We start from the raw sequence: 23,831 nt of genomic DNA, 5'->3' as shown, positions 1-23,831 counted from the left end.
GAAGTTGACATTTCGTGCTTTTTCCCCACTGTGTGCCTTTTTTTTTCTCTGTACCCCAGTAAGATTTCATATGACACTCAGACGGTGGGCTGCCTTTTCACGGCAACTTTGATATCTGACAACTTCTTTTTTAATCCGGGCACTGTGCGACTTTGTCAACTTGAGCTTTCAAGTTTCTCTGACATGCAATGTCACTCGATCAACTTCCTTTTCTTTTTAATACCACTGTTTAAACCAACAAATAGTACGTTTTTCTTTACCTCCACTTGGTATTCACTGAAATTCTTCTATTTTCCTCATCCTTTTCCCTTTGTCATTTCACAGAAGGCTGAGCTATTTATATTCATTTGCATATTCAAAGAGGCGTAATTCTGGGAGGAGCTGGGGCGGGACAGCAGGTGTGTGCATATGTGTTACTTTTCATGCTGACTGGGACTTGTGTAGCGGAAGAACGAGTAAGTTGGTGTACGCACAAATTTATGCATCTGGAATTTTTTGTGCATAAGCACATTTCCGCTTTTGTCCGTATGCCATGTTATAGTGCGAATTCTACGCACGGCGTTATACATGAGGCCCCAGAAGTCCTGGGTGCAGTTTTGGTCTTCAGGCTACAAAAAGGACATAACAGCACTAGAGAAGGTCCAGAGAAGAGCGACTTGGCTGATTCACGGCTACAGGGGATGAAATTTAATGTCAGTAAATGTAAAGAATTACCCATAGGAAGTAATAACGTGAGGTTTGAATACACAATGGGGAGTCAGAAAATCGAGAGTCCACCTTATGAGAAGGATTTAGGAGTCATAGTGGACTCTAAGCCAGGCATGTCAAACTCACTACCATCGGTGGGCCGCTTGACTGCCATACGTGCATTAGCACGCCGCACTTATAACAAACACTATTATACAAAGTTACTGTAGCTTTCTTTCCAATACTGAAAACTTTAAAAAATGTAACTCTTAAAGTTTAAAGTTTAAAGAAATGCAATTTATTTCCATACACTCTCCGTACAACAGCGTACAATTAGATTCTTAGCCTCTTAGCTAGGTCCTTATATTATTATATTATATTCATTGCTTATATAGGAGTCTTACAGTGTGAGATTTATTTCTTTTGTCCCGACACTTGGCATCTCTTGTTAGTAACCAGTTTGTCAATATCAGGCTTGAAATCTTGTGCAGCTGCAACTTTTATGAAGGATCAAAGGTGCTCGACGGTAAGTCTTGAGCGATGTCGGGTTTTGGTGGCTTTCATTAACGAAAACAATTTCTCACAAAGTTAAGTGCTTCCGAACATAGACAATACTCTCAATGCCAACTTACGGATCTGCATATACGAGGGTGGCAGGTAAGCATACAAGCCTGGCACACCAACTTCGTTGTATTTTGCCTTCAGAATAGAATCTGGCTGCAGTTCAATCAGTTTCATTTGGATATTCTCAACGTTGTAAGAGAACAGCGCAAAGTCCTGTTCGTGTGGACTGAAATTGCGAAAACACTCAGTGAGTTCATTGCTCAGTAATTCAAGTCGGAAAACAAATCCTCCAAAAATCAAATTTTACTTTACTAGGTTTACTTCAAAGTTAATATTGTAAAATAAGCCGATATGCAAAAAGCCACTTGACCTACACTAATTATAGAAACTCAAATTCACAAAAATCTGTTAATAAACAACTCACCAATTTCTCGCGTTCACTTCAGATCTTCAGCTGTAGTCTGCACTAACTGTTCGTTACAATACTAGCACAAAATTACATAAAACTAGAGCACAAAAATGTGAAAATATGCGGTCTATTACTACTCGTGATGGTCAGTTGTGCCCAGTGGCCAGTCTCAGCAGCCCAACCAGTAGTGTAGCCTAGCAGGGGCAGCTCTAGGCTTGTGGTGGCCCCTTCACATGCAATTGTCAATATGGTATCTTATGCATGGCGGATGGCCATGTCCGTTGCGGACACTGCATAGCCGCCTCGTGCTCATGACACGTTTCTATATGCGCGTGTCCGTAACTTGAAAACCAAGTGGCGGCCCATGATATTCTCATTACGGCAGAACATTATAATACTACATTTAGCTTACTGCTCCGAATCTAGCGACATTAGTAAATACAGCGTACTAATTAACAAGAAACACAATGTTTTTCGGCGGCCACATTGCCATCAGCTATGTCGTTATTTTCTCTTTCTGTTTAATATTCAATATATATTGGTGTGGCGGCCCTGTGCAGGTGCACAGTTTGCACATACCTAAGGCTGCCACTGCTGCAGCTTAGCACTTCAGTTGTGGCGTTGCGGCTCATTAACTTTGGTCAAGGCTCGTGGCTATACTAGCAGATGACGTTTCCGGTACCATAATGCCATGGGAAAACGCTCATTTGTCAGAAGGCAGAAGTAAGAAAAGTCAATAAGTAACGCCGAAGATAAAGAATGATTCAATCACAAACAATAGTAATCATTTTGTACAAGTTCAGTGCTAACTAGGATCTGTCAGGTGGGCCGCACAGATTTCTGTTGCAGGCCGCATGTGGCCCGAGGGCCGCGTGTTTGACATGCCTGCTCTAAGCTATCGACTTCCAGACAGTGTTCAGAAGCCATTAAGAAAGCTCACAGAATGTCAGGTTATATAGCGCCTTGATGTGTGGAGTACAAGTCACAGGAGGTTCTGCTCAGGCTTTATAACACACTGGTGAGGCCTCATCTGGAGTCCTGGGTGCAGTTTGGGTCTCCATAAAGACACAAAAGCACAAGAGAAGGTCAAGAGAAGAGCAACGAGGCTGATTCAGGGCTACAGAGGATTAGTTATGAGAAAAGATTAAAAGAGCTGAGCCTTAAGGAGATGAAGAGGAGACCTGATTGAAGTGTTTAAAATGATGAAGGGCATCAGTCCAGTGGTTTGAGATGGTGACTTTAAAATGAGCTCATCAAGAACACGGGGACACAGCTGGAAACTTGTAAAGGGGAAATTTCATACAAACATTAGGAAGAGAACCAAAGACACATGGAATAAGTGACCATGTAGTGTGGTAGACAGTTTAGCGATTTTCAAAAGTGGACTTGATGTTATTTCAGAAGAATTAAGTGGAGAGGACAGATGAACTTTGTTGGGCTGCACAGCCTTTTGGAGGTAACGATAGTTAAGTATGTTGGTTTGCTTTCCATATTAAAATACAGCATCTATCTTAGGAGTATAAAAGGGCTAATAAATGTCAGAAACCTGTTCAGACATATCGGGAAACCAGATGAAGGTCAAGTGAGGAACAAAGACAAGGATGCACCAGGAGAAGGTTGACGCCACATTCCAAATATACTAAGAGGTGACTAAGAGATCAGCAGATGTCCTGTAAACAGCAAGACTGGACGGTTGTCACATACACCGACATTTCAAGAGTGATGGTCAAACCTAAAGGTAGAAGAAGAACAAGAGTGCGATAAAATAGACTTTTATTTTAATAAGTCATTTGGGTGTAGACCAATGAGCCAATCAGAGTAAATGTATCCATCCATCCATCCATTATCCAACCTGCTATATCCTAACTACAGGGTCACAGGGGTCTGCTGGAGCCAATCTCAGCCAACACAGGGCGCAAGGCAGGAAACAAACCCTGGGCCGGGCACACACTCACACCCACACACCAACCACACACTAGGGACAATTTAGGATCGCCAATCCACCTAACCTGCATGTCTTTGGACTGTGGGAGGAAACCCACGCAGACACGGGGAGAACATGCAAACTCCACGCAGGGAGGACCCGGGAAGCGAACCCTTAAGGGTCTCCTAACTGCGAGGCAGTAAATGTATGCATTATTATGTAAATTCAGTTGTTTATAAAATGGACCTCTGCCCTTATTATTATTTTGACTATTCCGCTCATTTTGTGACAGACTGCTGTGATAGATGTTCCCTTCCTCTTCAGTATTTGCTGTAAGAGTGCGTAGAGGATGCAGTGGACAAGTGTTCTCCTGCCCGGTTTCCGACTCAAAGACGTTTTTATCAAACTTCTCCTAGTAGAGGGTTGGTTTCCTACTTTGATTTCTACCACACGTGTCCTTGTCCCGATTGTTCTGATGTACTGCTGCTTTTTACCGTGTTCATGTGTGTCTGTCTGTTCACCCTGCGGTGGAGTGATGACCTGTCCAAGTGTTATTCCTGTCTTCCACTGCTGGGATCGGCTCCAGCTGCACAGTAACCCTGTTCACTGATTAGGAAGGGGAATACAAACCTCAACAAGAACATGGTGGGACCTTGGTAAGGGCAAATTCTGCATGTCAGAATGTTTCTCTTCACACAGGGAACCACAGAAACATGGAATAAATGACCGAGTTCTCAACTTGATGACCAAACTCTACTTGGTGTTATTTGGGCCAATCTGAGTGAGTAGAATTGTTGTTAAGCTGGAGGAGGTTAGGACTGTCTAGTGTTATAAATAGCCACTCTTTCCTTTTGTTACTTTCTTCCTGTTAAGCTATTAATATTGTCAGGCAATTTCAGTCCCTTTCATGTATGACAACACGCTAGAGAAAGGGCTGGCCATCTTTGTTAGGCTGGGATGTACTGCTCTTAACAGAATACACACAAATGGTCTAAACACTAAACACACCGGAACAGCGAAAAAGAGACGTCCTGACTCGGCAGCTAAAGTCGTACTGCGGCACAAAGCAGACATCGTATATATAAAGTGTGTCTGTCTGTCTTTCTGTCTATCCGGCCCGGAAGTGTGAGGCTACAGCATGAAGCTCAAACTCACTTAGCCACTGATACACAAGCGAGGTGAGCAAAATGAAACCGCTGAGGAGAGAGAAACTCGCTTAGCTGCAGATAGACAGGGGGGACGAGCACATCCACAAAACGAAACGAAAAGAGAGCCTCACTTAGTCGCTAATGCACAACCAATGCGATTGACTGATTGATTGTCGTGCCAGAATCCATGTTTTCTACGAGCCAGGGCTTTTTACAGCACAGGCTTACACAGTGTGGCGGATGGCTGGCAGCTCAACCCTGTCGGGACACCCCATGAAATGGAAGGATGAGGGAAGGAAGCTTTTTCAGGACAATGCCTACCCCAAAACGCTAGATGGCAGCTCCCCTGCAGTGCAGTGGTGCCCCGGGACTGGAGTTCTATCTATCTATCTATCATATAGTGCCTTTCACTCTATCTATCTATTTATCTATACCTGTGCCACGCGCCAGTCCAGGTAAGATTGAGGAGATTAGAAGGCTTAACGCGTGGCTCAAATCTTGGTGCAGGGTAGAAGGGTATAGGTTTATGGGGCATTGGGACTCCTTTTGGAACAGATGGGACCTGTTCCGCCGTGACGGGTTACATCTGAACCGGAGGGGCACCAATGTATTGGGGAGGCGTATGTGTAGGCTAGTCGAGGATTGTTTAAACTAGGGAATGGGTGGGCAGGGAGTTTAGGACAGGCCAGATTTAGATCTATACATGGAAGAACAAACAATGGTGTAGAAATAAAAATGCATAGTAATGTAAATTTTAAGCAAACACGTAAAGATAGAAGGATTAACACATTAAAAATAGCTTGCCTTAATGCTAGAAGTATCAAAAATAAGGTAAGTGAGTTGGAGTTGTATGTAGCAGAGCACAATTATGATATTATAGCAATAACGGAAACCTGGCTAAATAACAAAGATGGGGATGAGTGTAACATAGAGGGATACACATTTTTTAGGAAGGATAGACAGAACAGAAAAGGAGGTGGGGTTGCTGTTTATGCCAAACAGGAATTAAATGTAAGTCATCTTCAGTTGGATGATGAGCCCCATCTTAGTGAGGACATGTGGCTTCGCCTGGAAAATATTAGGGAAAAAGGTCTCATTTTAGGAGTGTGTTATAGACCACCCAATTCAGACAGTAATTTCAACACACATCTTTTAGTAATATCAAAAGGCAAGTTTACAGGGGATATTATAGTCATGGGGACTTTAATTATCCAAATATTAACTGGGATAACCTTACAGATGGAGGAGCACAAGAGCAGGAGTTTTAGAAGTAATCAGCGACTGTTTTTTAACACAGCATGTTAAAGCACCAACAAGGGGTGAAGCCTATCTGGATTTAGTATTCTGTAATAATCAGGATAGAATTGAGGGTGTAGAGGTGATTGAACCACTAGGGTCAAGTGACCATAATGTAATACAATTCTCAGTATTTTGTAAGAGTACAGATGCAAAGACTAAAATTGTTAAGTTGAACTTTAGTAGGGCTAATTTTGAGCAGATGCGACAAAGTCTAAGTAGGATAGACTGGGATAAGCTTTTAAATGTGGAGACGGTCGAGGAGCAGTGGAACAGGTTTAAAATGTTTTACATGTAATGCAGGACAGATACATACCTAAATTTGGAAGTAATAGGAAACTAAAAAATCTCCACGATGGATTAATAAAGATTTAAAAAGAAGTTGCAAAGGAAAAACTGCTGTATAAGGCATATAAGACTAATGACTGCAAAGAGAACCGTAGGCGTATGAGAACATGAGGGCAACCATTAAGAAGGATATCAGAGAGGCTAAAAGACAGTTGGAGAGGAATATAGCAGATAAGGCGAAAGAAGACCCCAAGAGATTCTTTCAGTATTTTAGTAGTAAAAGAACAGTTAAGGAGGAGGTCAAGTTCATCAGGAATAGTAAAGGGAATTAAAAGATACAGACAATGAAATAGCAGATGCCCTAAACTTACATTTTTCTGAGGTGTTTACAAGTGAGCAAGTGGATAACCTGCCAGAGGTAAACACAACTACTAAGGAGGTACTGAGGGATTTGGAAATTGTAGAGGGAGAAGTGCTGCTCAGATTAAATAAGATGAAATCAAACAAATCACCAGGCCCAGATAATATTTATCCTCGTGTTCTTAAGGAGGCTAGTGAGTACATATATAAACCCTTGACACATATTTTTAGGAAGTCACTGTGCACTGGAGAGATTCCAAAGGACTGGAAAATGGCAAATATCATCCCATTATATAAAAAGGGTGACAGGGCAGATCCAAGCAACTATAGGCCAGTAAGCTTAACAAGCATCACAGGAAAATTAATGGAAGGAATTATTAAGGATAAGATTGAGCAACACATGACAAGGACAGGAGTTATTCTGAACAGTCAGCATGGGTTCAGAAGGTGGAGGTCGTGTTTTACTAACATGTTGGAATTCTATGAGGAGGCAACAAAAGGATACGATCAAAGTGGAGCTTATGATATTATTTATCTGGACTTTCAGAAAGCATTTGATAAGGTGCCACATGAGAGGTTGGGCATCAAGTTAAAAGAAGTGGGAATTCAGGGTGATGTTTTTAGATGGGTGCAGAATTGGCTCAGACACAGGAAGCAGAGGGTGATGGTGCGAGGAACCTCATCAGAACTGGCTGATGTTAAGAGTGGTGTTCCACAGGGGTCAGTGCTAGGGCCGCTGCTATTTTTAATATATATAAATGATTTAGATAGGAATATAAGTAACAAGCTGGTTAAGTTTGCAGATGATACCAAGATAGGTGGATTAGCAGATAATTTGGAATCCGTTATATCATTACAGAAGGACTTGGATAGCATACAGGCTTGGGCAGATTTGTGGCAGATGAAATTTAATGTCAGTAAATGTAAAGTATTACACATAGGAAGTAAAAATATTAGGTTTGAATACACAATGGGCGGTCGAAAATTGAGAGTACACCTTATGAGAAGGATTTAGGAGTCATAGTGGACTCCAAGCTATCAACTTCCAAACAGTGTTCAGAAGCCATTAAGAAGGCTAACAGAATGTTAGGTTATATAGCACGATCTGTGGAGTACAAGTCCAAGGAGGTTATGCTCAACCTTTATAATGCACTGGTGAGGCCTCATCTTGAGTACTGTGTGCAGTTTTGGTCTCCAGGCTACAAAAGGACATAGCAGCACTAGAAAAGGTCCAGAGAAGAGCGACTAGGCTGATTCCAGGTCTACAGGGGTTGAATTATGAGGAAAGATTAAAAGAGCTGGGCCTTTACAGTTTAAGCAAAAGAAGATTAAGAGGTGACATGATTGAAGTGTTTAAAATTATGAAGGGAATTAGTCCAGTGGATTGAGACTTGTATTTTAAAATGAGCTCATCAAGAACACGGGGACACAGTTGGAAACTTGTTAAGGGTAAATTTCGCACAAACATTAGGAAGTTTTTCTTTACACAAAGAACGATAGACACTTGGAATAAGTTACCAAGTAGTGTGGTAGACAGTAAGACGTTAGGGACTTTCAAAACTCGACTTGATGTTTTCTTGGAGGAAGCAAGTGGATAGGACTGGCGAGCTTTGTTGGGCTGAATGGCCTGTTCTCGTCTAGATTGTTCTAATTGTTCTAATTGTTCTATCTATTTATCCATCCATTATATAGTGCCTATCTATCTATCTATCTATTATATAGTGCCTTTCATATCTTTCTATCTATCTATCTATCATTCATATAGTGCCTTTTGTATCTATTTAATTTCTCTATATTGTGAAAGACCGAGGCCTCTGTTTGTTTTCCTAGATTTGATTTTTAATGGGTTAGAAATTGATTTTACAAATGTCTGTTTTATTTCTGAAATAAAACACAACAAGAAACTTAAGAATAAGTGAACAACTGGGAATTTACTGTTAGACAGGCAAAACTAGTGATTGTACAAACGAGACTAAACAAGGAGAGAAACCTCCTGGCCAGTGATGTCCTGCTGCTGGACTTGTAAAGCTGAATAAGCGCATCATAGTCTCATTAATGAGGTCAGATGTTTTGTGATCTACGGGAAGTCAGGCACATGCAGTGCTCTGTTGAGGAGGGCAGGTTGGCGATGACCTGCTGGGTGTTAAAAATGCGGGGGAGGCTTCACTGTTCTCTGTTCATATTATTATTGATATTTGTTAACCATCAAAGTGCATTTTTTTCTGAATATTTCACAGAATCTCTTGAGGTTATGTGCAGAATAGCAGATGTGTAATGGGAGAGGAGTGGTGGTGTGTTGAAACGAATTCTAATCTAACAAACATTTGTCAGAATTTGATGTATGAAGTAGGAGGCACATTCAATAGTGGAGAAGTACGAGTTTGAAATGAGTGTTTGTGATGTACGACTATTATAAGATATGTGGAGAGGGTAAGAGGTGGGAGGTGCATGAAGCTCGTTTGAGTGAAAAATTGAAAGAAAGATTGGAGGAGATTTGTTTAAGTGCCTGTTACTAGTAAATATTTCGTTTTTGTGTTTTACCTGGATAACTGAATTAAGATCATGTCTGCCTTTCGTATCTATTTATCCTTCTAAATATATTTATATCCAAGTTAAGATGCAGATTAGAAGCCAATTAAAAGGGTTTTAAAACATTCATGGCCGTGACAACTTCAGTTTTTGTCTTTGTGGTATCACCTGTAAGTTGTGTAGATAAGATTTCAGTTACCACAAGGTGCCCGTTTCCTTAAAGACACGGTCATTCTGCTGCTTTTTAAAAGACTGGCGTCCCGTCCAGGAGTCGTTCCTATTCTTCTCCGATCCTACGTTCGTACCAAGAGGTTTAATGGATGGGTGGACATTCAGACAATTTAGCAGGTAAGGTGGCTGAAAAGGTCATTTAAATGCAGGAGAATAATAAAAGAACACAAATAAGAAAAGCATTTATTCCAGAGGTTATTCTTTTTTAACTAAAAATAAAAATAAAATGATGCGAAAAGCAAACAAGACCAAGACGTAACCGCCAACGCGGGCCCCCAACAGCGGCTCGTTTTTGCACAGCTGCATTGTCCGCACGTGGGTTGATTTAGCCAATGGCGTTTTAGCGTCTGCTCAACATCACCTGGGTTCTTCCATTCTCCGCTGCTTAAAGAAGGTGACCAATCAGAGCGCTCGTTTATTCTTTGTTTGCCGTCAGGCCTCAGCACTGATATCAAGCAGCGGCGTCACAGAGGAGAAAGCGAGCAGGCGGCCCGGGATATCACACCGTACGTTTGAAGTGTTCCGCATCGTTCAGCATGCCAGAGCCAAAGAGTGCGCCCGCGCCTAAAAAAGGCTCCAAGAAGGCAGTGGCGAAAAGTCAGTCGAAAGGGGGTAAGAAACGCAGGAAAGTGAGAAAGGAGAGCTACTCCATCTACGTGTACAAGGTGCTCAAGCAGGTGCACCCCGACACCGGCATCTCGTCCAAGGCGATGAGCATCATGAACTCGTTCGTCAACGACATCTTCGAGCGCATCGCCGGGGAGGCGTCCCGCCTCGCGCACTACAACAAGCGCTCCACCATCACCTCGCGGGAGATCCAGACGGCCGTCCGTCTGCTGCTGCCCGGAGAGCTGGCCAAGCACGCCGTCAGCGAAGGCACCAAGGCCGTCACCAAGTACACGAGCTCCAAATGAAAAGCCAGGACAGTCCGGAGTTCCCGTATGTGCTCTCTTGGTTACGGACGGCATTTTGTCTTTTTGTTTTAAACTGATCAGCTGCGGTGGCGTCACTTAAAAATCACATTGTCTGTTTTTTAAAGCCTGCCGGATGGCCGACACGAAGCTTTCCACAATCTCCGCGCTTTTTCCGTTCGTTGAGTGCCGTGATGCGGTGTGTCGGTGAGCCCCGTGGGGCTGGTAGCGGTTTCTGTGCCGGGACTCTTTAGGACCTCGTCCGTTTATTGTTCTTAATACTAATAATGATAATGCAATACTATGTGTAATACCAGCATATCCTATTTTTATTTTGTATGTAGAAAATGTTTAGTCAATAAAGAATATTTTAGTGGCTTCTAACTTACTGCCTGCTTATGCTGTTTCTTATCAGTTATGGCTGATTAAAGTTTGAGTTCACGTAAGCTGCATAATACTGGTGACAAATTTAAGGATTTATGTGAGGCTGTAATAAGCAAGAATGGTTGTCAGATATTTTATAATATAAAGGTGTGCTTCAGTTTAAATTGTCATTTACTAAACCGCTGGGGGTACAGAGCCAGTCCCAGCTCGAATGGGTTGCAAGGCAGGAATAAACCTTGGATAGGGTGCCAGCCCATCGTAGGGCAAACACACACTGGTGCCAGTTTAGCTTCTTTTCACCTGACCTGAGAGTCTTAGGGCTGTTGGAGGAAATGCATGAGAACAGGTAGAGCAAGTCCGCAGCAATGCCACCTTTTTTCCAATTGCAATAAAAATGTGTCCTTTGTCACCATCTGCTGGAGGTCTGTAGAGGGCCAGTAAAGGTTGTCGTACTTTTAATCGCTGACCTTTGAAATTGTCTAAAGCAGGGGACCTCGCAGTCCTGGAGGACCACTGTGGCTGCAGGTTTATGAGCACCCTGTTTGTGCTGCTAATTAACTTATGAATGAATTTTTGATTCGATGGTTTAAGATTTGTTCCCCTGAATTTCTACATCGTTCATCTGAATTGCTTCATTTCTTTCCTTAAATGGCACCCAAACAGAAATGAAATGTGAAGTGAGGGAGCCGACAGGAGACCAACTAAGTCAGGGCCTCAAACTCCAGCCATTTTCACTCCAACCAGCTGCTTAATGAGGTGCCGAGTCTTGTTGGTGGTTCAACTCGTGTTTTTATTTTTGTGGCTTGTTGCTGCTCTCGTGGTGCATTAGCAGATATTTCTGAAATTGTGGATTTTCTCTTTTCTAAGAGTTCTGTTAAAATGTTTGTGGACCAGAGCAGATCCGCGTTTCTGAGACCTTCAAATATTGTATGATGGACACCAGTTTTGGCTCATTTTGTGTATCCTTATTTGGCTACTAATTAAGGAAAAAAACAATTAAGGGGTCTGAGTCTTCAGGAGCAAGTTAATTAAAATGACTTCAAAAGAAGTTAATTAGCAGCAAAAACCGATCACCCATTTGGAAAAGGGTTAGAATGAAAACCTGCAGCCACAGTGGTCCTCCAGGACCGGACTTAGTGACCTCTGGTCTAAAGCAGGGGTCCTCAGTCCCAGTCCTGGAGGGCCGCAGTGGCTGTGGGGTTCATTCCAGCCAGTTTTCCCCAATTAGAACTCCATCCTTGCTGATCATGAAACTTGGGTGTTTAACTCTATGGCTTGTTAGCACTTTCATTCATCAAAGGCAATTTTTAATTACATTGTAGATCAGGGGTCCTCAATTAGTGTTGGTGGGCCACAGTGCCTGCAGGCTTCTACTTCAACCAATTTTTATATTTTAATTATAGCCCATTAATTTACTATAGGGTGGTCCAGATCTAATTATGTGGTTTTCATTACGCTAGAAGGTAAGTTTATTACATAGAAAATCACCCGAAAAATCCTGGACCATTGAAGTGTGCAAACTGATGACCTGAAGAATAGTCTTCGTGCCAAACTGGAATCGTCCCAGCATAAATCAGTTATCCAGACTATCAGGATCTGCACCACCCTGTACTAAAGCAGTTTGTTTTTGGGCTTCATTTTATTTCTCTTGCCGGTTACTATTCTGAACCCTTAATTGCCTATTTGTTTTAGCAGCTGCATTTAAATTTGCAATCGTTGCCTGTTTTGTTAATCAGACATTAGTAATAAAGTGCAGAGAACCAATAAACCAGCAGCTCTCCAGCCAGTGTGCTTCCTTTTAAACCTGTGCTTGTGCACCATTAAAAGTGTTTGTGTTTTAAAAAAATATTTAGAAATAAATGAGGGGGGAATTGGAAGGAGTTTGAAGTTGAATTGTGTTCTGCCCACAAATCCCATGGCTGATGCTCTCCGGTAGAGAAACTCAACAGCACAATTACAATTACTCTTGGATGAATGAAAGCACTGACAAGGCCAAGGCCTTCAGTTAAACACCAAGGTTCATTAGCAGCAAAGCCTGAGTTTGAATTGGGAAAACCTGCGGCCGTCCAGGACTGTGATTGAGGACCCCTGGTCTGAAGCAATAAAAGTGTTTCAAATAAAACTTCAATTGTGCATGAAATGATGACATTATAAAGAATAAACTGACAGGTGTCTTTAATGATCGGTTGTGCAGACCCCTTAATGGATACGAGGGGTTAAAGTTTTCACAAAACTTTGAAAATCTGTCTGTGTGTATCTCGCTCTCTCTCTCTCTCTCTCATATACAGTGGGATGCAAAAGTTTGGCCAACCTTGTTAATAGTCGTTATTTTCCTGTGTAAATCGTTGGTGGTTACGATAAAAAATGTCAGTTAAATATATCATATAGGAGACACACAGTGATATTTGAGAAGTGAAATTAAGTTTATTGGATTTACAGAAAGTGTGCAATAATTGTTCAAACAAAATCAGGCAGGTGAATAAATTTGGGCACCACAAAAAAGAAATGAAATCAATATTTAGTAGATCCGCCTTTGGCAGAAATTCCAGCCTCTAAATGCTTCCTGTAGGTTCCAATGAGAGTCTGGATTGTGCTTGAAGGTATTTTGGACCATTCCTCTTTACAAAACATCTCGAGTTCATTCAGGTTTGATGGCTTCCGAGCATGGACAGCTCTCTTTAACTCACACCACAGATTTTCAATTCTATTCAGGTCTGCGGACTGAGATGGCCATTCCAGAACGTTGTACTTGTTCCTCTGCATGAATGCCTTAGTGGATTTTGAGCAGTGTTTCGGGTCGTTGTCTTGTTGAAAGATCCAGCCCCAGCGCAGCTTCAGCTTTGTCACTGATTCCTGGACATTGGTCTCCAGAATCTGCTGATACTGAGTGGAATCCATGCGTCCCTCAACTTTGACAATATTCCCAGTCCCTGCACTGGCCACACAGCCCCACAGCATGATGGAACCACCACCATATTTGACTGGAGGTAGCAGGTGTTTTTCTTAGAATGCTGTGTTCTTTTTCCTCCATGCGTAACGCCCCTTGTTATGCCCAAATAACTCCATTTTAGTTTCATCAGTCCACAGCACCTTATTCCAAAATGAAGCTGGCTTGTCCAAATGTTCTTGAGCAGACCTCAAGCGGCTCTGTTTGTGCTTCCTCTTCATCACTCTCGCATACAGCATCTCCTTGTGTAAAGTGCGCTGAATGGCTGAACGATGCCCAGTGACTCCATCTGCTGCAAGATGATGTTGTAGGTCTTTGGTGCTGGTCTGTGGGTTGACTCGGACTGTTCTCACCATTCGTCGCTTCTGTCTGTCCGAAATCTTTCTTGGTCTGCCACTTTGAGCCTTAACTTGAACTGAGCCGGTGGTCTTCCATTTCCTCAATATGTTCCTAACTGTGGAAACAGACAGCTTCAATCTCTGGGACAGCTTTCTGTATCCTTCCCCTAAACCATGATGGTGAACAATCTTTGTCTTCAGGTCATTTGAGAGTTGTTTTGTGACCCCCATGTTGCTACTCTTCAGAGAAAATTAAAGAAGGAGGGAAACTTACAATGGACCCCCTTAAATACTCGGATTCTCCTGTGTATGTAGGTCAGGGTCAGTGAGCTTACCAAGCCAATTGGAGTTCCAATAATTAGTTCGAAAAGTTTGGGAATCAATAAAATGACAACGGTGCCCAAATTTATACACCTGCCTGATTTTGTTTGAACAACACTATCTGTAAATCCAATAAACTTCATTTCACTTCTCAAATATCACTGTGTGTGTCTCCTGTATGATATATTTAACTGACATTTTTTATCGTAACAACCAACGATTTATACAGGAAAATAATGACTATTAACAAGGTTGCCCAAACTTTTGCATCCCACTGTGTATATATATATATATATATATATATATATATATATATATATATATATATATATATATGTATGTTGGGGAGGGAGACAAGACGTGATCATCTCAGAAGACAATTTAAAGTCCCATGAGAGACACTTTCACTTGCTCCCAGCTCTTAAAACAATAACGAGTAACAAGCAAAACGCGCAGCTCGCAGCAGATGATCGTACCACTTCACCTTGCGGGCATTCAGCCACCCTAACAACCCTTCACAACGCGAGCAGCAGAGACACGAAGTGGCAAAAAGGACATTGGCTGTACAGGCTTTAAAATGATCGACGGGCAGCGCAACAGCAGCTGCCCCCCCTTCACAACGTGAGCAGCGTCTTACATCCTGTGAGAAAGAGATGTAACCACGCCCGGGCCCGGAAATAACAGACAAGTATGTTTTTTTTTTTCTTTTTTCAACGTCACGCGAGACAAGTTAATCGGCCATCTTTTAAAACAAGTCCACGGACATCTAACCAAGCAGTTGTTGGATTGCTTTTGGCAGACACGCATCATGTGCTCCCAGCTCTTAAAACGACAACATGCGACAAGCAGAACAGGCAGCGCGCCAGCAGCAGAAAGACAGCAGATGATCCGACGGCCTCTCCTTAGTGTGCGTTCAGCCGTCCCCCCTTCACACCGCGAGCAGCGTTCTGTCTGCCAAGAAAGAGATGTAACCACTCCTGGAGCTGGATATAAAGGATTGTTTTTACAAAAGTAAAAGTGAAAATAATACATATGTAACAATTCCCATGAAAATAACCAATCTCTTTAAATTGTATATCCGGTAAACCAAACCCGGGGTGGGCGAGTGAAGCGAGCAGGGGGCAGAGCCCCTTAGTATCTCTATAAAATCCTGAGCCTAAAAGTGCAATGGTGATTTTTTTAATATCATGATATTTGTCAGGCTTTAAATCGGACTTCTTTTAAAACCTACATATATATGTTTGGTATCATTCTTTTCAGAATTCATCGAACTTTCATGTGATGTTGTGAGATTTTCAGATTCTTATTCTGTTTTTAAATTATAAACTAAAAAATATCAAGAAAGTTGTGGTTCATGGATCGTTTATTGCGTCTCTTATACTCATTGAGCAAAGTGGACCTCAGTTTAACAGGAATACTCCAATCGATAAGAGAGGAAATATATTATTCTCATTTCATGATTTTTACTCTGTTAAAAAATAATTGTTCTTTTACATATTTATAGAATTTTGTGATTTTTGACTCCAGTAAATCATTTTTCTTTTGTACATTTACAGATTTTACTAATATTTTGGCCACAACTGGGGGTTGTGCTCCTCTCACCCCTCTAGTAAATCAATAAGGGTATTTGTAATTTCGGCACATGCAGTGTTTATTCTCTGCAGTTTCAAGGTTGCTGATCCTGACTAGGGTGATGAGTTTGATATTTGATTCTTTACGTGTGGTCCTGGCCTACTAAAAGAAAATGCGATAAGAGTAATAAATAACGGCGTCTGGATAAGTTGCCCCCGGTAATTTTCACCAATTACACACACATTTTCACCATCACTATATTTTGCCCTGGTATTTATGTACATATCTATAATTGCATTTAAAAATGTAATAAACCTTACTCAACATTGAAAATAAAATAAAAAAATCACTTAGGCAGTGTTCTTATACGACTCACAGATCAACGTGTTCTTCTGTAAAATCGTCTGGATTCGTTTAATCGAAATAAAAATTTATATATGTTTACAGAGTGTTTCTATGGAAGCCGAGAGAGGACGTGCAATGTCATTTTTTTAAAAATTGTCTCCTCGAGATAACAGACTAATTTTATCATAATCTCGAGAAAACAAAAATTTGTTTTCTTGAGAACAGAATAATTTTATCGCGATGTTGAGAAAACTAAACTTAACCTTTGCTCCTGGCATGAGGCTGGCTTAGATTGCGATGCCCATACAGCTGAAGTCTTGCTAACCGTCTTCTTAAATGATGCACACTAACGTTATTTTCTAAACTATGGCATAAATGTATTTCAGCCTGCCTCAGCCCTCGATTGAACAAATTTGTGACGCACTGATCAATACAGTTCTGCTCTTCTGCCATTCCAAACAGGTCGTGGCTTCAATAAGCTAAACATTAAATGTTAGATACAATTATTTCGTAATTTTGAGAAAACAAGTTCTTTTTGTTTTATCGAGGTCTCAATGAAATTATTCAGTTATTTTTTCTCGAGATTGTGTTAAAAGTAATCCGTTATCTTGACAAAATAACAATAAAAAAATAACGATATTGCACATCCTCTCTCAGCTTCCGTACGTTTCATTTAAGTGATACACTATTGCTAACTTTTTTTTATCATTGTGCTACAAAAATTTTTAAATAAGGCAGGTCAGTTTTGAACGCTGAGAACGATTATTCACTTTTTATCTAGAAACTTCCAACACTCAAAACGTCTGGGCATCAGAAGTTACTGGGGTGGGGGAGAAATATCATGGGGCAAAATTTCCATAAACCGGCCATGACAGATGTGTAGGTGTCACTTCAGACTTCAGCATTACAAGGGTACTGACTACAAACAGGCGGTTGGTTTTGATTGTTGATCTTCTAGTAGCCCCTTCTAGTAACCCTATGGACAGAGGGTGTCAAATGACACGTTTCTGTCACAACTGAGAATATTTAGACTTTGAGATTGAAGCTCACCTCTGAATGTTTCCGATATCTGACGCAGCTCTTCGTGTTTAGGATGTTCTTGTACCTCATGAAGTAAATCCTTACAAATTTTTATTTTTTTTATCAACGCCCCACGGTGGGGCAGCTGACACTCATTCAGACTTTGTTTTTGTTTTTTTTTTGTTTTGTGCTCAAGATGTAACGAGGGGTCTGTCACACCAATGTAACGAGGTTTCCCAAAAAAAAATCTGAATCTGTTCCTCGGAGAGTTGCAGTCAGGATGGCAGACTGAACGGTCCTTACAGATGACAGTTGTGACCCGCTGGCCTGGTGACTTTAAGCAGTTGTTCAGAGCTGATCCCTCCGGTCAGGACGTTGAACATCTCAGGGTCTGCAGTTCTTGAGGCTGATCCTCCAGTTAGCTGTGACCCCCCCAGTCTTACTGAGATGCTGAACCAGCTGAGGGTAGTAAAGGCTGCAGGGGTCTCTTGGTATCCGGGGTGAACTTCTCCAGGCTGGTGGTCAGGCTGTCCTCCAATCTTAGCTTCTGTTGGGGAGATGGGCATCATCCCAACTGACTGGACAACGGGACTTGTCATCCCTAACTGGGAAGGGTAATAATATACTGGGGGATACCACTGCTCTCTGTGCCAGGTAAGGTCCTTGCTAGGGTCGTCCTCTATAGGATCCGTGATCACTTGCTCACCTACCAGCGATGGGAACAGTCGACTGCATCCTGGCACTGAGGGTTCCCATGGAGTGCAAACACAAATATTGGCAGAGTTTCTTTGCAGCCTTTTGTCGATTTTCGTAAGGCGTTGGACTCGGGATCCCCTCGAGGTTACTGAATATCATGGCCGGCCTGTACACTGGTACTGTGAGTGCTGTGCAGAGTGAAGACAGAACCACTGAGTTGATTCTGGGGATCGTCAGTGGTCTGTTCTGCTCCAACTCTGTTTACTGATTCCAAGGACTGGGTGGTGGGCAGGGTCATGGGGTCCAATGGCTATGGGGCATCTGTTGGTGAAGAAGATTCAGGGATCTTGACTTTGCTGATGAAGCTGTGATCTTCACAGAGTCAATGGAGGCTCTGATCGGTGATCTCGAGAGACTGAGTGAGGAGTCTGAGTGTCTGGGCTTGTGAGGGTCCTGATAAAAACCAAAGAGCCAGGCCTTTAATGACCTCTTGGGCACAGCCATCAGCAGTGTGTCTGTCTGCAGAGAGAGTGTCGACCTCATCATCGAGAGGTTTACTGACCTCGGCAGTGACATTCATGTGACTCTTCCTGTGACGTTAGTAGACAGATTGGGAGAGCATGTGGGGGTCATGAGGTCGCTGGAAAGGGGTTTGTGGCGCTCCTGATGTCTCTGGAAAAGGACGAGGGCACAAGTCTTTAGAGTCCTGATGCTCCCTGTTTGTGAGACATGGACGCTATCCAGTGACCTGAGTCCAAGATTGGACTCCTTCATGTGTGTCTCTTCAGAGAGTCCTTGGGTGCTGCTGGTGTGACTTTGTGTTGTTCACAGAGTCCCAAATGAGGCACATGATCTGCATTGTGAGGGAGCATCAGTTACGCCATGTGGCACGATTACCTGATGATGATCCGGCTCAATGTTTAGGACCCGAGTGGCTGGACCAGGCCCAGGTGTCGCCCACGTAACACCTGGCCATGGCAGATAGAGGGCCATTTCTGGAGGGTAGGACTGATAGATAGATGATAAATAGATAGATATTTTATTAATCCCAAGGGGAAATTCACAAAGACTGGACTGCGTGTCTGCCTGGGAGTTGCAAACCAGGATCCTATTCATCGTGTGGTGGGTGTGGCGAGGTGCTGTACCAGTGCCTGCTCCCCAACCTGACCTGAAAGTCCCTTTGATCTTTTTATTGACAAGTCTTTAACTCTGATTACTTTTTTTCTTTCCTTTTTCCTCTGGCATATTTTTTTTAACAATAGATTCTGTTATTCATGGATGGTATTTCTACAGGGGGTGGCTTTTTATTACTTGTATTCCCTCCCCTTGTGTCCCAGCCCTATGGTGCACTTTGTGTTCTGCTCCATTTTCACGTGAGCTCCATTATATTTCAGTCCCCACCTCTTCTTTCTTTATTATTATTATTACCACGTTTCTTTTAACTTCACCCGTTTGTTTTCTGGTATAAATCTTGCAATCGATATTTAACCCACTTCCTATTATCGAAATAACTTGAAATCTTGCACACTTACTCACTTCTGATGACAATACATGAATGAATAATCCACGTTAATTAAGAAATGAAATTTTCATATGAAGAACAGTTAAACATTTCACAATAAGATGGCACTAGTAACAGATAGAAATATTAAAGGAAGTGTCCATCCATCCATTTTCTAACCCGCTGAATCCGAATAGGGTCACGGGGGTCTGCTGGAGCCAATCCCAGCCAACACAGGGCACAAGGCAGGAACCAATCCTGGGCAGGGTGCCAACCCACCGCAGGACACACACAAACACACCAAGCACACACTAGGGTCAATTTAGAAACACCAATCCACCTAACCTGCATGTCTTTGGAGTGTGGGAGGAAACCGGAGTGCCCGGAGGAAACCCACGCAGACACGGGGAGAACATGCAAACTCCACGCAGGGAGGACCCGGGAAGCGAACCCGGGTCTCGGAACTGCGAGGCAGCAGCGCTACCACTGCGCCACCGTGCCGCCCTAAAGGAAGTGTTAAAATATTAATTACAAAATTATACTAAAAAAAAAACCCAAGACTAAAAAGTTGAAAATAATATATACAGTTGAACCTCGGTTTGCGAGCATAATTCGTTCTGAAAATGTGTTCACAATCCAAAGCACTTGTATATCAAACCAAATTTCACCATAAGAAATAATGGAAACTCGGATGATTCGTTCCACAACCCAAAACTATTCATATCAAAATGATTAATACAAAATATAAAGTAAAAATACATAAAACAAATTAACCTGCACTTTACCTTGGAAAAGAATCGTGGCTGGTGTGAGTGAGTTTCTAAACTCTTGTGGGATTCCACCCCAGAGAGAGGACACATGGAAGAGCGTCCCGAAGTGACCGCAGGCACCCAGCGCTGTAACAGTTCATCGTAAAAAGCATATCCGAAAAGATCGTGGTCACGCTATAAGCACCTGCCGTTGATGGGTGATACAGCAAATTATAAATGCGCAGGGCACAGGATTACTTGGCCACTAACCTGGGCATGACCATGCCTGACTGCTGTGTCTGTGTGTGAGTAGAGTGGAAGATCCCGCTCCAATAAATAACCGCGCTGTTCCTGTGCCAAGCTGAATAAAGCTGGTGTCGCTAAATTATTGAGACTCAGCTTGGTGTTTTGGGGAGCAAGATGGGGACTCACACATTACAACACACACACACACACACGGTCACCATGCTATAGTAAACAGTATACGCTTGTACGGATGACGCTAAATGAGACCGAGAATGGGAGAAGATTGCCCACAATCCCGTAGCGAGAGAGAGAGAAGAACCACCAGCTCAGTTGTGATCACGTGACACTCGGCAGACAAAGAGTATACGGACTACTCGTAATACAAGACTCAAAAGTCAAAATTTATTAAAAATTTTAGCTCATCTTGCAAAACACTCACAAACCAAGTTACTCGCAATCCAAGATTCCACTGTATATCAAAAAATAGGTTTTAAAAACCACGCTTGCATTAAGTTAAAAAGTATACAAAAAAGTAAAAAATAAGTCTGTTATACATCACTCGTAAAATAAAAGTGTGGGTGCTTTTCATTAATCAACATGCAAAAAACACTTCTTAAAATTTTAGCAAAAGCACCCACACTTTTATTTTATGAGTAATGTATGACAGACTTATTTTTTATTGTTTAATACACTTTTTAACTTAATATGCATGTGATTTTTATATATATATATATATTGTTTATATATATGTGTGTGTGTGTGTATATCTATACTAATAAAAGGCAAAGCCCTCACTCACTCACTGACTCACTGACTCATCACTAATTCTCCAACGTCCCATGTAGGTAGAAGGCTGAAATTTGGCAGACTCATTCCTTACAGGTTACTTACAAAAGTTAAGCAGGTTTCATTTTGAAATTCTACGTGTAACGGTCATAACTGAATCCTACTTATGTACATATATACATGCATAGCCTGCAGCTCGGTCACCGTGTGAGGCGGAGTTGCGTCCCCCATCACCACACCTCCCACATAATTGAGTGCCTGCCCATATAAGGCCATCTGTCAGCAGCAATCCAATAGACACACTGCCGCTAAATATTCGCGGGTGAAGGACTGTGCTTATGCAAACGAAGATGAGATAGTCAGGGATAGAAAAGTGTTTGGCACAAACTCGGCGATAGTGTGTGAGAAACTCTTAAGTGCCGGGTCTGAGCTAACATTAAATAAAGCCGTGGACATCGCAAGATCGCATGAGATAGCACAAGCACAGCTGAGAACCTTCGGTGCATGTACTCCGAGCGGCTCACGTGAACTGACTGTGAACGCAGTACGCAGACAAAAAGCAAGAACTCCAAAGAGTGCTGAGCAAAAAATGCATTACACAATTGAGAAAGCAGCAAAAGAATATGAAGCGAGTGACGCATACAAGCATATTCATTAGTGCAGCTACAGCGGAAACAAAGCACGGTGTAAACCTTAAGTTTAAATTAAGTTCATAGACACGCTGCCGCTGGCGTTTGTCATGCCTATGATGAATACGATATTCGCGAGATACAAGTTTAATGAGAAGACGCAGGGTATAAATGAGACTTTTGATCACTTTGTAACGGAGTTAAAATTGCTGTAACGGAGTTAAAATTTCTGGTGAAGGACTGTGCTTATGCAAACGGAGATGAAATAGTCAGGGATAGAATAGTGTTTGGCACAAACTCAGCAAAAGTGCGAGAGAAACCTTTTTACGTTCATAGACACGCTGCTGCTGAATATTCGCAAGCAAATCCACAACTTAATACCGGGAATGCCTGTTGAACATCTTAGATTCACGAGTACCGATTTGGGTAGTGATCACTTCGATGAATGAAACCTGTTATCTTTACAACGGTTGACAACGAAGATGAGATGGTCAGGAATAGATTAGACAAACACGGAATGTAACTTGAACACAACACATCCTCCAAATACAAACCTGATTGAAAGAAATAATGATAATCAAATACTTGATGACAGCAACACTCATAACACTCACAAAACAATTACATTGACAATCATATTACATTATTTTTAAAATGTTTCCTTTTTTTTCATAACTTCTTTAACACACTACTTCGCCGCTGCAAAGCGCGGGTATTTTGCTAGTATATATATATATATATATATATATATATATATATATATATATATATATATATAGTTGACATTAAGCCCATTACAATAACGGGCGCTAGAACAGTAGTGCATAAACATTATTAGGAATAGTCTATATTAAATGGCAAGGGGCCTTGACCTCATTCTGTTTGTTGTCTTAATTTTTTTTGTCAAAAATGTTTTTGCATGATACGTATATGATAATACACAATTTCTGAAGAAGATATTTAGGAAAAATGTTCTATATTTTTACCTCATGAAATGTTTCTATAAAATTTCATTATAGACAGCATTTCTTGTAAATATTCTGTCCGAGTTTGGCAACAGTTTGCCTTGTTCAGGACCATCTACAACCTTGACAACAACATCTGGAAAATGTCTAACTCTCGATAATGCAACATATAACTGACCGTGGCTGAATGCTGGCTCTGGCAAGTAAATGACAACTTTTTCTAAGGTTTGCTCTTCTGAGTCTTTCTCATTTAGCGTTTTTCTGACGTTCATTTTCTTTTTCTTCAATCGATCTATTTGCTCGTATTTTTCTTTGTCTTTCAGCCTTTCTTTTGTTGATGTTTACTTGTTCAGCTGACTGTTCTTCCAGGAGATGTTGCTTATATAGGATTTGATTGTCTGTGTCTTTTGTCTTACTTGATGTGTCCTTTTTTTTGGGCGGCATGTTGTCAGTAGATACGTCCGTAATATTTTCTCTTACAGTAATACCAGCTTGTATGTGGCTGTAATATGCGTCAGTGTATTGTGTGTCTTTTATTTTCTCTCGCAGTAATACTGGTTTGTATTTCTGTAAAATACCTGTAATTTTCTCTGACAGTATTACTGGCTTTGATGTCCGTAATATGACTTTAATTTTCTGTCACTACAGTGGGCAGTCAGAGTGTCCCCAGCAACTGATGTAATGTATGGTGTGCAGCTGATAATCGTGCCTGTGGCATCTCCCTAGCAAGTACTGTGCAGTTCCCCAGCAAGTATTTTAATCTGTGCTGGTGTGCAGCTGATTACTGTATGTGTGGCGTCTCCGCAGCAATGGATTTTATGTGTGCGGTCATGACTACCCAATCAGCACTCCCCCCAGCAATGATGCCCTTTATTTGCTTATCATGCGCGGCCGCGGCTAGGCCAGTGTGTGTGTTCCAGTGTGTGCGCGTCCATGGTGCCGTGTGCATGGGTGTGGCACGGCCCCGCGCATGCGCACTTCACCA

At 41.9% G+C, this 23,831-nt stretch overlaps 1 protein-coding gene across 1 annotated transcript; it reads left to right on the top strand.

Moving 5' to 3' along the window:
• The first annotated feature begins 9,821 nt into the window (after positions 1-9,821).
• LOC120523000 (histone H2B 8-like) lies at positions 9,822-10,731 on the top strand. Its single transcript, XM_039743901.1, has one exon. It carries the CDS (start codon positions 9,973-9,975, stop codon positions 10,348-10,350), a length of 378 nt encoding a protein of 125 aa, XP_039599835.1. The 5' UTR covers positions 9,822-9,972; the 3' UTR covers positions 10,351-10,731.
• Positions 10,732-23,831: the final 13,100 nt, after the last annotated feature.

Source organism: Polypterus senegalus, chromosome 1 (genome assembly GCF_016835505.1).
Source record: "Polypterus senegalus isolate Bchr_013 chromosome 1, ASM1683550v1, whole genome shotgun sequence".
In the NCBI taxonomy this organism is placed as follows: domain Eukaryota; kingdom Metazoa; phylum Chordata; class Cladistia; order Polypteriformes; family Polypteridae; genus Polypterus; species Polypterus senegalus.
Note: the sequence above shows the minus strand (reverse complement) of the source record. Positions and strands in the feature narration are given on the sequence as shown.

Coding starts and splice junctions, on each gene's coding strand:
- LOC120523000 (XM_039743901.1), top strand. CDS start 9,973: ATGCCAGAGCCAAAGAGTGCGCCCGCGCCTAAAAAAGGCTCCAAGAAG.